General features: G+C 34.5%; 1 protein-coding gene across 4 annotated transcripts; it reads right to left on the reverse strand.

Annotated features, from left to right (window-relative positions):
* Positions 1 to 430: 430 nt before the first annotated feature.
* Positions 431 to 4,099, reverse strand: LOC108692424 (arginine/serine-rich coiled-coil protein 2). Of its 4 annotated transcripts, XM_018200655.1 has the most exons (7): positions 3,449 to 3,530; positions 3,292 to 3,372; positions 2,705 to 2,762; positions 1,944 to 2,071; positions 1,091 to 1,754; positions 726 to 1,002; positions 431 to 655 (listed from the first exon to the last, which is right to left on the reverse strand). In XM_018200655.1, the coding sequence occupies exons 3-7, from the start codon at positions 2,756 to 2,758 to the stop codon at positions 438 to 440; spliced, it is 1,341 nt and encodes a 446-aa protein (XP_018056144.1). In that variant the 5' UTR covers positions 2,759 to 2,762; positions 3,292 to 3,372; positions 3,449 to 3,530; the 3' UTR covers positions 431 to 437. The 4 variants fall into 4 exon arrangements, with proteins under 4 accessions (XP_018056144.1, XP_018056142.1, XP_018056143.1 ...); XM_018200653.1 differs by lacking the exons at positions 2,705 to 2,762; positions 3,449 to 3,530 and adding an exon at positions 3,748 to 4,099; XM_018200654.1 differs by having other exon boundaries at positions 2,705 to 3,372.
* Between the last annotated feature and the right edge of the window lie 10,403 nt (positions 4,100 to 14,502).

A 14,502-nucleotide genomic window follows, 5' to 3' on the forward strand; every position in this document is an offset into this window, starting at 1 on the left:
AAATAAGTTAGAAAATAATAATTTCATAATTCTATACGCTTATTCTTTGCATACTCTCTGCTCAAAACTCAAATTATTTTCTTATATAACTTAAATTATAGAGAATAAGATCGATTATATATACCTTAAAATGAGGTGAGGATTACAAAAATAAACAAATTCAACAGAATATTTATAAATTTCATTGATCAACAATATAGTGAATTTGCTTACTTTTGTAATTTTATAACTTATTTCAAGACTATATAATTGACTGAATTTTTAACAAGAATTCTTATTAAATAAGAGTTGTTACAATAATTTACTACCTAATAGAAAGTTGAAAAAATTCAGGCATGAATTTACCTAAATCCATCTAGAAAGGAAAAAGGGGATCAGACGATGTAGGAGGAATAAATTTCATTCGTAGATAAATAATCTTTTTAAAAGATTTTTTTTTAGATAATCTTAATAAATTTATTTTTAGTGCTTACAACGCGCAAATACATAACTCGATTACAATCATATGGTGAACTCTGAACTTGGATTAGCTGTAGTCCGCTATCGTCATCCCCAATTCGCAGAAAAGACTTGGAAATAATGCGATCCGGTAAAAAAAAAAACCGAATCGATATAAGGTCGCTGAACTGGCAAACGTAATTCTGCGCCAATATATCTACCAATATTATAAATGTAATTAAACAATCTGAAGTTCAAAAGTTTTTATCGTGGAAATTGATAGCCACCGGTTGCATAACCTAATCCAACGCCACGTTGCGTGTGCGTAGTAGCACGCGCTACTTCGTATTGTTGCTCCATATTATTGAACATTTCCTCTTGCTTTTTCAGAATATCCGGTTTGGCTCCTACTGCCGGTGCGTTAGGTAGATCGCCCTTAATACCCATCAGTCGTTTAAACTTGGCTGTCACCTTCCCATCCTGATCGTGCGTGAAAGTCGTCCCCATCCACGTATTAGCAGTGGAAGCCGCAGTCGACGTACTATTACCGTCATCCTGCTTCGACTGCAAAGAGATAAACGCGATTGTAGAATGAGATTGCGTGTCGGATACATATCTATTAAGGATACTACTACAGTTGGATAATCATCACCTTGTTTGCCCAAAGTAGCTTCCTCTTTTGGATCTGCTCCGCGTACTTGCCCTGCGTCGCCGTCGCCAGCGGATTGTAGTAATTTTGTTCGCCATGAACACCACCAGGCATCATCACAGTATCGCCGCCCTCCGGCGGCTTCAACTCTATGCCTAGTTTCTCCAACTGAGCCAGTTTGTTTCGTCCCTTTTCCTCCCGATAACTCATCGTTCTAAACGGTAGCTGTGGTGCGCGGTCCCTCGATCGCGACCTCGATCGCGTGCGATCCCTCTCCTTGTGGTAGCTCGAACGCTCGTCCCGATATCGATCTTTGGACCGCTCGTCTCTGGAATGTCGTCGATCCCGTTCATTGCGGTCGCTGCGATCCCTGCGTCTATCCCTGTCGTTCCTGTCGCGATTACGATCCCTCCGGTCATCCCTATAATGATGATCTTTGTCGCTCCTCTCTCTATCATCACTTTTCTCATCTTTAGACGATCCGAGAGACGTTTTGCGCTTGTCGTCATCCCGATTCCTGCGATCTCTGCTTCGGTCCCTGTGATTATTATCACGCTTTCGATCGTCATAACGGCGACCTTTGTCAGACGAATGACGATTTCGATCGCTACGGTCCCCTCGTCTATGATCATCTTTCGAACTCGTATGATTCTCATGATCACCTCGCCTGTAAAACGATTACGTTCTGCAGGGGTATACCACACAGATGCGTATTATTATTCTGCACATGTGACAGGTGTATAATTTCGATATAGTTTAGTGAGATATATCAAAATTACTGTTTTCATAACAAATTTGATATCCGTAAAATATCTTTAACACCTGTACTGTATATATAATTAACAAACCAGCCTACCTCTGGTCTGATGGAGAAGGCAAAGCTCGAGAAGATTCTATTCTTGAGCCAAAGGTAGACTGAGCCGTTGTAGGACTGTTTGCGCGTTCGCTACTAGATTCCCTTGACGAATTGTTGTTATTGCTCTCCTAGAGAAAAGAAAAAAATTATCAATTTTAATATGGATCTCTCTTACATATTCCACTATGAAAGAAATAGCTCTTAATTCCTACCACAAAAAACTATTTTAGAATGCGTAATTTCAATACACGCAAAGTTCAATTCTTTGACAATTAATAATATGTATATTAGAAAACCTACACTTTAAGAGAGAAAATACTCTTACACATAGTAAGTATAAAAAGTATATAAAGTACTTTTATACTTTTTATATTTACACAAACTTGAAGAATTTCTCTCTATAAAAAGTGGAAATTCAATTTTTTTTGCATCAATTCTTCTTGGTTGTACTTGATACAAAAGATCAGCAACACTTTGCGTGTCACTCTAAACGACAATACAATTTGTGTACGCTAATTATCGAGATAATTACCGAAGTAATAAGTAAAATGAATCAATAAAACAATCATGTCACAAAAAGGAAAGAGAGAGAAGAGAGAGAGAGAGAGAGAGAGAGAGAGAGAAAGAGAGAGGAATATGAGGGCCCTTCACATCAATCTGCCTCTGCAGTTAGTTATCACCCGAGTATATACTTGTACATGTGATTTCTTTGATGATTGATGTTTTGTTAGTGTTACCTTCTGCTAGCTTCCTCTACTCACCTCTGTCTTCGGAATAGGACTTGGGGGTAGTCTTGAAAGACCCTCACACAGCATAGACCTTGCCGAGATGCGTAGATATTGTATCATGTATTACCAACAGAGCTACGTGTTAATATTGTCTCACGAAATGGCACTATTCCCATTTACTTATCATTTAAATCATTTTAATTATGTGAATGATAGCCTGATTATCCTGCGTTCAATAAGATTTCAAGATCCTGTCTTATTTGTATTTCAACTATGAGCGTTAAATATAGACTTGTACAATAATAGTTTCGATAAGGAATACAGCTTGTACCCAATCATAATCCTAACTATACCGACAATACCAAGTAAGCCGAATGTAATTGGAACCTTTGTCAATATACGAACATTTTTTCCTGTCTTGCAAATTTATTTCTTACAGCATTAACCAATTGATTGTTGACATGACTTTGCTAAACCGGATACTATCCCCTTTATGTATCAGGCCTAAGATTTTTTCATGTACATACAGCACCCATAAAGTCACTGTGGTATCTTCTTAGGCATTGTCCGAATGTTTCGTACAACTAATTAAGAATTAGCGGCGTGTGGTTTTACTATACCTCACTCATGTCCATTTGTACCGGATCGTAGTTGGCGTCGCTCGCCCTTCTGTTTGTCTCTTCCTGTTCCTGAGGTGGCGTCTAGAAATCGAGATTAATTATTTCCAACTAAAGTTACTTAAAGTATATACTGCTACATTCACCGCGGTAATTCTACCTTTGTTGCTTATGCGCGATGATTCGTAGAGAGTTGCAAAAGAGAGCACAATCGCGTTTCCAAATATCTAGGTGTAAACCGCGGCGTTGCGCGCGCGCGCGCGCGCGCGCGCGCGTGTGTGTGTGTGTGTGTGTGTGTGTGCATGCGTGCGTGTGGTGGCATACGCAACACGCATAGCATAGCAAAGCTATATCTCGAGCAGTATATATATCGCATACTGTTTCGAATTTTGAGTAGCCACGGCGATATCGACAACAACGTTGTCGATGACGGGTAATTGAGTCCTCGAATTTTCTTACCTTCGTGTCGTCCGAATTATTGCTGTTATCGCCGTCACTGGCGTAATTCGCCAACGAATCCATAATGGCGCGTGAAACGCTCAATTGTCCCGCTGATTGACTACAATCGGAGTAATCGGACGAATCGGACGACTACTGGTGATTGATGTCGGCTGACGGCGGTCGGCGGCTACGGCCGAGTCACTAGTGTAAGCTTATCACTTGTGTCGCAAAGGATCACTGGCTGACGGCTGATGACTATTCGCTACTCGCATCAGTCGCATCTCGCGACTCACAATGCAACATTGCGACAAACGACGTAACGCGCAGCGTCAAATATGCGCCGATTCTTTCAACACGCACGCTCGCCATTGGTCGGTTGAGCCGGATCAAAATGCCGCTGCGATTGCTGCGAATTGTCCGAACATTGTATCACGTCATTGGCCGCCCCATTGACGAGATACTAAGAATGCATTCGGAGAGACACTATTCGCGCTACTTGGACGCAAACCTATTCTTGGAGTCAATAGCGCGATAGATAGAAGATTTTCATTACTTTTATCACAGGTAAGTATAAGAATGCAAAGATAGAAGTATATCACGAAGAGATAAGATTAAGAATGATATATAGTCTTGCTGTTGACTACACTTGATTGAATTAATCGGCATTAATCGGTAACAGTCGCCCGTATATTCGTCGAGATTAATGTAGGGGATTCTGTTTTCAATCACCAAGCAAACTTTTCTCTATAATTAAAATTTTTAAGGTTTTGTAAAATATTTGTAAGGTAAATTTTTTATTTTCTCGTAGTGAATAACAGAACGCAATCTCAATTGCAATCTCTATAGGTTTGTTCGCGTCGCATGCTTCAGCTTGCTCTAATATGCTCCTGCTATAGCTCCTACTCACTTCAATGAGCGCGTTAGAGAGTGGGTAAATGCTACGGTAGGAGCATTTTAGAGCATGTTAGAGCATGCGAACAAATCTTATGATAGCTTTCCGCTAGGCCGGAGTGAACAATGTTAATTAGAAATCAAAAAATTAATAGTTACAGTAAGTAAATTAATTAAAAAGAGAACGATTGTTGATTTCAGAAGAAGAAGTATATCTACATCCAATAAGAACTTTAAGCATTTGCAGCGGAATAATAATTTTTTTCCGTACACGGGAATTAAAAATTACCAGTAACAAGATATCTTTGACTTCACTTTTTTTTATAATAAAATCAAATATACGTAAGTTGAATTTCGCAGAAAAAAAACGCTACACTAACAAACTTCAAACGCTAAGGGGCTCCGCACAATAAAAGGAACAAAGAACAGACAACAAAGAATAAGAATTTTAACGATCAGAAATTATGTATTCCACAATACACAATTTCTATGCTACCAATACACTCGGAAGAATAGCGCGCAGTTGTGACGTAATACGCTACCATTAATGACGCCATAATCGTATTTGTTAGCGCTATCTGCAGCTCCGCGAACAGTTTGTAACGTTAAATAGCGCTCTAGAGGTGCGTTCGGAGAGACGTTATTCATGCTATGTCAACAACTATTCCTATCAACACTATTCCTTCCGAGATATTGGTGTATTAGTAGCGTTTATCCGTATAGATCCGTAAATGTCCTAGCGTAGTGTTGATAGCGTTTAACATTCATCAAAATTAGATTGATGTTTGAGGGGATTCTATTCTTGAGTGGCACCAAACTTTTCTCTCTTAGATTTTCGTAGAATAAACGTACGTATATAATGTGTGAATTTCAAATTTTATCATAATGAATGCCATCTCAATTTTAATCTTTGTTGATGGCTTACCACTAAGCTGGAGTGAACGTAATTTTTGCTTGTATATCACTTTAACTTTTCAAAGTTTCTGCAGAGTTTAAACTTGTGTATTTGATTTTATTACACATGTAAAAGTCAGAGATATCTTGTTACTGATGATTTTTTGTTATTGATGATGATTTTTAATTCCCATGTACAGAAAAAAGTTTCTATTGCGGTAAAGCGTGGCAGAATATTCTGCTGCAAATGCTTAAGGTTCTTATTAAATGTAAATATGTTTCTTTTTAAATCGACAAATAATTCTTTCTTTTATATAATTAATTTACTCAGAGTAACTATTAATTTTTTGATCTAGTTTATATGTCATACAACACAGAAGATTGAAGTAATGTTGCTGCAATGTTGCAATATTGCAGGTTGCAATGTAATATTGCAGAGATATTACAGAAATGTAAATTAACAATGCCTGCAATATGTCAGTAATATGCATGTAATATTCCAGAAACATTACAAATCTGTAATTCTTTAATTATTACTATAACATAAAAATATAATTTTTTATAATATTTATGTATAGTCTTTTAGTTTAATAATCGTTTTTATGATATAATAATTAATATAATCCATTTTTATATTTCAAATAAATTTATTAATCTATCATTTGACGGTCATTAAATTTTAAATTTATTTTGAATATAAAATTAAAAATTGTATAATATCGAGTTTGGATACAATCAACGCATCATTATCGGATAAGTAATTAAGTTGAAAACGATTTATTGAAATATTAATCATGTGATCGATGATGTATTTACGCCTAATGTGCACGCAAGAATAAAACCAGCGCCCGAATTTGATTGATAAATTTCATATCGTCATTTTTTAATCGATTTAAATTGACTCGGAATGACTTCGAATTGAAAAAAATCACTGCAATTAATTTAATTCGTGATTAACTTAGCGACTATATTATGATGTTAATGTGGATAATATTTGTAGTTGATAATATTTATTTGCTCGAGGTATACACATACATGCTTTATCCTTGGGAATAAATTTATTCTTCAGAATTAATACATTTATTGAAATAGTTTATGGTTTTATCATAAAAAATTGCTTCTGAAAAACATATATCACTAGAAAGTTTGTAGAAAAATTGAAGTTAGTGATATGTACAGAAAATAGTTTTGAGTTTTCGTAAAAAATTTATCCAAATACATTACATTGCAATATTGCTGGAATGTTTCGTCGCAATATTATTAAGTGTACAACTTTGCTTCCGCCGTTTTTTTTCCGAAATTGGAGGCTTTATTGTAAAAAACTGGTTATACATTTATGATTCAAAGTATTATCCATCGCTGGCCACTACTTTCTCCCATCTTTCGGGTAGTGTACGAATCCCGCGTCGAAAAAACTGGTCATCTTTTGAGGCTATCCACGAATCGATCCAATTTTTTACTTCTTCATAAGACCGGAAGTGCTGGTCAGCCAGGCCGTGTGCCATTGATCGAAACAAGTGATGATAGTCAGAGGGAGCAACGTCTGGAGAATACGGCGGGTGGGGTAAGACTTCCCATTTCAACGTTTCCAAGTATGTCTTGACTACTTTTGCAACATGGGGTCGAGCATTGTCATGCTGCAAAATCACTTTATCGTGTCTTTCGTTGTATTGCGGCTATTTGTCTTTCAATGCTTAGCTCAAACCCATCAATTGCGTTCGATATCGATTGCCTGTGATTGTTTCAGTCGGTTTTAACAGTTCATAATACACTACGCCGAGCTGGTCCCACCAAATACAGAGCATGACCTTGGAGTCGTGAATATTTGGTTTGGCCGTCGACGTGGAAGCATGACCGGGAACTCCCCATGATTTTCTGCGCTTGGGATTATCGTAATGAATCCATTTTTCGTCCCCAGTCACAATGCGATGCAGAAATCCCTTCCGTCTTTGCCTTTCAAGCAGTTGTTCACAAGCAAACAAACGCCGTTCAACATCTCTCGGCTTCAATTCGTACGGCACCCAATTTCCTTGCTTCTGAATCATTCCCATGGCTTTGAGGCGTTTTGAAATGGCTTGTTGAGTCACTCCCAATGATCGTGCCAATTCTTCTTGATTTTGACACGAGTCTTGCTCAAGTAATGCCTCCAATTCTGCATCTTCGAAAACCTTCTCTCTTCCACCGCTATGCCGGTCTTCGACGTCAAAATCACCGTTCTTGAAGCGTTGAAACTACTCACGACACGTTCTTTCACTAATAGCGGCCTCACAATAAGTATTTGAGAGCATTCGATGAGTCTCAGCCGCAGATTTCTTCATATTGAAGCAAAAAATTAAAACCTCCCGCAAATGACGAGAATTTTGCTTGTAAACTGACATTTTCAATCGAGAATAACTTTATGATGCAGACACAAATCGACTAATATTTCTATGGGGTTACGTTGACAGATGCCCAAGTTTATTGTATGACGTCTATGATCTATTTATTTCGACCATCACTTAAACCGCTAAAGCCATCTTTAGGAAAACGGCGGAAGCAAAGTTGTACACCTAATACAAAAAGCGGACATTGTTGAAATCTTGTATCAATGATTCAGCAATGTTTCGCAACCATCATGCAATATTGTTTTAGTGAAATCATTCTGCAATATTTCTGCAACCTTTCTGTGCTGTTCACTCCGTCCTAGCAACAAGCCATCCTAGAGATTGCAATTGAGATTCCGTTTTGTTATTCCCTACGAGAAAATTAAAAATTTACGTATACTTTACAAAACCCTAAAAATTTAAATTATAGAGAAAAATTTGGTTGATAATTGAAAATAAAATCTCCTACATTAACTTAATCTCGACGAATATTAAATCTCTCTGATTAAACGCTACCAACGCCACTCTAGGATCGTTCATGGAATTTGCTAATGCTATCGCGCTATTGGCTCCATGAACAGCGTAGCGTTTGCATCCGTAGCGCGAATAGTATTCATCTCTCCGAATATACTCTAGGTGCGTTCGGCATTGCAAATCAGAGACGTCCATTTGCTCGAAAATCGTTTGGCAACTCGCATCTTTCTCCTATATTTCGACTGCGGTCAAAGTCTCACTACAAATGCTTTGAAGCGTTTGATTGATCAATTAGGAAAAAGAATTTTACAAATTGACCAATTGACCAATCAAAAATTGCTTTAAAGCATTTGTAGCATCGTGTTGATCATATTCCTCATCTGCCTATTAATATTTCTAGAATCAATGGAGCTACTCGATCCTTTCCGGATTCAAAGACCGAGTTCGCAGAGCTAATGCAGATTTTTGCGCCTAAATTAAATTCATAATCTGTATATTTATGATAATATATCCAACTGATTCGTTAACATAACGTACATTTATCTTTTAATACTTCTATTTTACAAATAATGTATTTGAACTGTTATAATGTCTGAGTCTACAAACGCTCAAACAAATGCTATCAAATAGAAATTGATGGAATACATTATGTTTAATATTTAACGAGGAAAGTAAATTTTTAATTTTTTTTCTCTTTATGAATTTGAAGTTACATATTTGAAAAGAATTTGCTAGTTAATTTTTAGATCAAAACTTATGTTGCACATATAGAATGAAATAAAATCAAACTGTATTAATACATTAAAGACTCTAATGAATATAAATCAAGTGATATAACTTATAAATTGCTGAAATTTATTTTGCAATGTAGTATTTTCTTTTAAGAAAACACACCTTGCATATGAGTCTGCTCCATTCATGTGTAACAATCTATTTTTAGTATATAAGACTATTATCAGTTTCTAGTCAAGCGAAAGATATTTTCAATTAATAGGATATTTTTTATTTATTTCTAAAAATAAACAATTTCATTTTATAATCTAATCTTAAAGAACAGTTTACGCGCAGCTTTATAGTGTTCGAAATTAATTCTTGGCATTCGGATTGCTTGAAAATCACATGATCAAACTCGCCATCTGCTAGCTCGCATCAGATTTACATTGCTGAAATGTACCTAATAAGAAAGACCGTCGAAAAATCTGGGCAAATTTTCGGCGGTATAAAAAGGGTCTCAAGGGCCCCGAGGTAATTGAAGAACGCTGACATTATCGATAATTGATATAAATTGGCTATTATTAACATAAATAATAAATATTTGGCTCATGCATTATTAAATTTATGATTTTTTTATATAAAATTTTTTTATATAAATATTCCAAATAAATATGCAAACTTGTATAAAGCTATAATAATATCCTATATATATTATATAGTATCCTATATATCCTATATATTGCAGAAAAATTACAATTTTTTCTTTGCAGTTATCACCTCTGTTGAGAATCAAACTTTGAACATTGAAATCATATAATTTTAAAGAAAAATCGAATATTATTGAGTTTTAAATGCATAAATATGTCTACTAAACTAATAAATCATAAAATTAGTACAATATTATCAGTTTTTAACTTTTAATCAATATTTACACGGACGCCAACTCCTGTAAGGATATCGGTCTTTAATAGTCTTGTCGGTGGCCGCTCGCAAGAGATATATATGTTTCTTTCTGTATTTCATACTTTATATCTCATACATATATTATAAATTCTCCCGCTTTTCTGTTTTTTTTTCCTTTTTTGTTTTTAGTAGAATTACCATTATGCTTCTCGAATATTAATTTGCTTTTAATTTGCTTTTCGCATGAGCTGGACACGAAGTTTGTGTTGCTTGAAAATCTCTGTCGTTGCATTTATAGATTTAAAATAATTTAAATTTATATATGTATGAATTTTTACGTATGTATCATCATCTTTATCCCTATAGTAAAAAACATATAATTATAGTTACATCACAACAATCAATGGTGATGTGCGAATGTCTTTGTAACATGTGTTATTTTGTTATGACACTCTCACAGTGACATCATATTTTCTTCCCGACTATTATATGATTCTATGTTATGACGTGAATTTGACTCTTTGCTATGGGGATATTGATTTCAAGGCGAATTATAAAGAGTGATTCTAAAAAAGGAGTTTTTTTTGCCCGTTTTTGGGCTCTTAATTTAGACTGAACTATGTGCCAAATTAATACCCTATAATGAGATATTAATTACGAAAAAAATTTTCAGATTGAGATGACAACGTTAAGTTATCATAGCTGAAAGAAAAAGAAAGAGTCACAAATTACGTCTATAACGCGTGAAAATCCATTTTTTTACATTCAAAATAAATTCGTTTACATTTACAAAATCATTAGAATAAGTGTGATGTTTAGTTGTTCTTGTCTTCAACTGGTTCGGACTTTGGGAGCGACGCATTTCATGCACACAGTTCAATTGCATATACCGAGAACTCACGTCGATCGAGGTTCCTAATAATTTTTAACTGCTTTACCAATGAAATTATATTATTTAAATTAGCCAATTAGCGATGTGGCTAATATTGATATACATTATTATCCGGCTGAAACAAGCTTCTTAAAATACTCCTCACAGAGTCCGATATGATAATTCGATAATGGACTTTTATTCCATCCTTTTGACAATAATTGTCTCCTCAACTTCAAATTTCTTTGTAATTAATATTTCAATATAAAATCAAATTTGCCATACATGCAGTTCACCAATGTGAACCTGGCGCTCGACTTTATCAAAAATAAAAATTGATATCGTAGCGCGTTTGTCTTTCATTTGTATCTCAAATAGTTAAATAAAAAGTGAAAAATAAAAAATGGCTAATGCGTAACTTTAAGATTTTTAAATTTCATTTATGCTATTTGAAAGAGAATCGTTTGTACCGTTTCTCTTTTATTTTTGTTTGTCCTCAAAGGGCTCGGAAATACAGCGTTTTCAATTTTTGCACAATCGCCATATTGGGAAATTAGCCAATTTTCAAGATATCGAAATGGGACCAAAATGTACTGCAAAGGGTTCACATACAGCGTTTCTCATTCTTGATATATTTTTAATGTACATCTGTGATTGCTATCTCCATTTCGTACACCTTTTCAAAACATGGTGATCTCAATAAGAGAGATATAAACGGGTACAAACGATTTTCTTTCAAATGCCGATTCGAAACCAATTCTTTCGAATTGGTTGGTGGAATTGGATTCCACACTAATAAATTATATGGAAAATTGGGTCCTCTGTAGTGACATGAATTACTTTTTACATACAATATAATAATGCGATGATAAAAAGATGTTATAGACACAAGATTTAACAATGAATAATTTTGAAGCAATAATATATCAAAGTAATAATGTGTAATAACTTGTGTGCTCTCAGATAATCTTTGATTGACATCATAACTTAAACATCATCATCATCTTGTGTTCATGACACTTTTTGTTCATTACATTTTAAATTACATATTATATCTCATACAGCACAAAAGTTTGCAGCAACATATTACTCAACGCTTGCAATATTACCGTAATATTGTTGGGATGTGAAAACCAACTTATTTCATCGAAATCTAATTTTCTATATGATTAGTGAAGTTTTTTTAATTTGGATTTAATCTCCATCAGTACAATTAATTATCCTCCACTAAATTTCGACTTGTATTTACCCATATAGCACAGATTGAAGCAATATTGCTACAATGTTGCAGATTGCAACATTGCAGAGATATTACAGAAATAATATGCCTAAATTAACAATATGTCTGCAAAATGTTAATAATATGCCTGTAATATTTCAGAAATATTGCAAACTGTATTTTTTTAATTATTACAATAATATAAAAATATAATTTTTTACAATATTTATGTAATAGTCTTTTGGTTTAACAGTTTTTATGATATAATAATTAATACAATCAATTTTTATATTTAAATAAAAAATTTATTAATTTATTATTTGACGGTCATTTCGTTAGTTAAAATATTCGGTATATATGCACTGACGTGGTTCTAGTTCTGCTCTGACACAGGCTGCCCTGACACGATGCGAATGAAGAACTATACTAGATTGATGTGACCTGGTGCAGAATTAAGTTTGAAACTAATAATGTATATTACAACTAATGATAGTAAACATAAATATTTTCATTATTAAAAGTATTTTTTTTATCATATATAATTATATACTGCTTTGTCCGAATATTCATTCACGATGTCCAATTTTAATAATTTTTAACTTTTGGCCTTTCTTCTTTTCTTACACATGACATATCTTCTATTTCATTATCGTTACTATTTGTTTGTAATAATTCATTTATAATAAATAATTTTAGTCTTTCTTTATTCACCATTTTGTAATTTTTTGTTGCCTAACTAGTTTTGTTTGTTCGAACATCAACTATACTGGCAAAAATATCAACATTTCTTGAACATGTTCGGTTCATTCGGTTGATTCAAATACAAATTCAGCACTACACTCGGTCAGTTTTCGTTTGCCGAATACGGCAAACTTGATCGCATTGATACAATGCGCACAATCCGAATGAGAGCAACGAAAAAGTTCGCACTCAATGCGCACTAGTGCAGTCTACCGAATGTGCAATAAGTTTTATATTTATTTTAAATATGAAATAAAAATATTGTATAATATAATATCGAGTTTGGATGCAATCAATTATCGGATAAGACGATAAGCAATTAATTGCTGAAAACGATTTATCGAAATATTAATTATGTGATCGATGATGTATTTATGTCTGATGTGAACGTAAAAATAAGCACCCGAATTTATTAATAAATTTCATACCGTCATTTTTTAATCGATTTCAGTTGACTCGGAGTGACTTCGAATTAAAACAATCACTGTGATTAACTTAAGCCATGATTAACTTACTAAATGACTGTATTATTATGTTAAAGAGGATAATATTTGTAGTTTGTTCGGAACACATACATGCATACGATTTGTAAAAAAATTAAAGTTAGTGAGATATATGTACAGAAAATAGATTTCATTTTAGAGTCTTCGTAAAAAATTAAATGCATTACATTGCAAAATTGCTAGAATGTCGTTGCAATATAACAAAAAGCGAACATTTTAACGTTATTGGAATCTTGCAGCAATGATTTAGCAACGTTTCGCAACTACCTATATTGCAATATTTCAGTGAAACCATTTTCTGCTATGTTCTGCAATCTTTCTGTGCTATATGGGTATGAATATATATTCAGGTATTTAAATTTACAAGATATTTCGACGATTCCCCTCCCCCTCCTCCCAGAGAGAATGAAAGAATGAATATTAATTGTATCTGGCATATACGAAAGAAAAGACGCGTCAGCGAGGGAATTTGGGAAATTGGCCTCGGGAGAGCAAAAATAATCTAAAGTGTCCAAAGTGTTTTCTACTTGATACTCGTAACGCTCATGGAAATCATTTCATCCTTATTGTTTGCCAAATGTTAAACAAGGTCAAATAATGCTTATGAGTATTGTAAGCGCCAAATATAACACGTAAAACCATAGTCATCCAGTAAGATCAAAGAAGAAATATCGCGCTTGTGTTCCCGCAAACTTAAGGATTCAGTTGATCTAGGCGATTGACGACAGCTCTCGTATCGGGTTCGTATACATATATTAGTATATATTGTATGTAATACTGTATGAATGTAATACTGTATATACTGTATGAATATACTGTAAGTATAAGTACGAACTCTGAAGGAGTTAACAAGCGTTTCTCCTTCTTCTCTCGGTCTCGTCGGTCGTCTACGCCACTGCGCAAAGAAGATCCGATTGATCAAGTAAAAATAACCTGCTTTTTCCGTCGTTTTAACGTCGACTACGAGACGTACGCTTCACTACACCTATAATCTTGATTGTTACGTCGTAATTATAATCAATGATCAAACATATAATAGACGAGAAAGGGAGAGGAAGGGAAACAGCTTAATAAATATAACACATTGATTAACACTCGAGACGGTGAAGATTATAATTAACGATCTAAAAAGTGTACGACATACGACACACACGTACACACACACACACACACACACACACACACACACACACACACACA

Source organism: Atta colombica, unplaced genomic scaffold, assembly GCF_001594045.1.
Source record: "Atta colombica isolate Treedump-2 unplaced genomic scaffold, Acol1.0 scaffold70, whole genome shotgun sequence".
Taxonomy (NCBI): domain Eukaryota; kingdom Metazoa; phylum Arthropoda; class Insecta; order Hymenoptera; family Formicidae; genus Atta; species Atta colombica.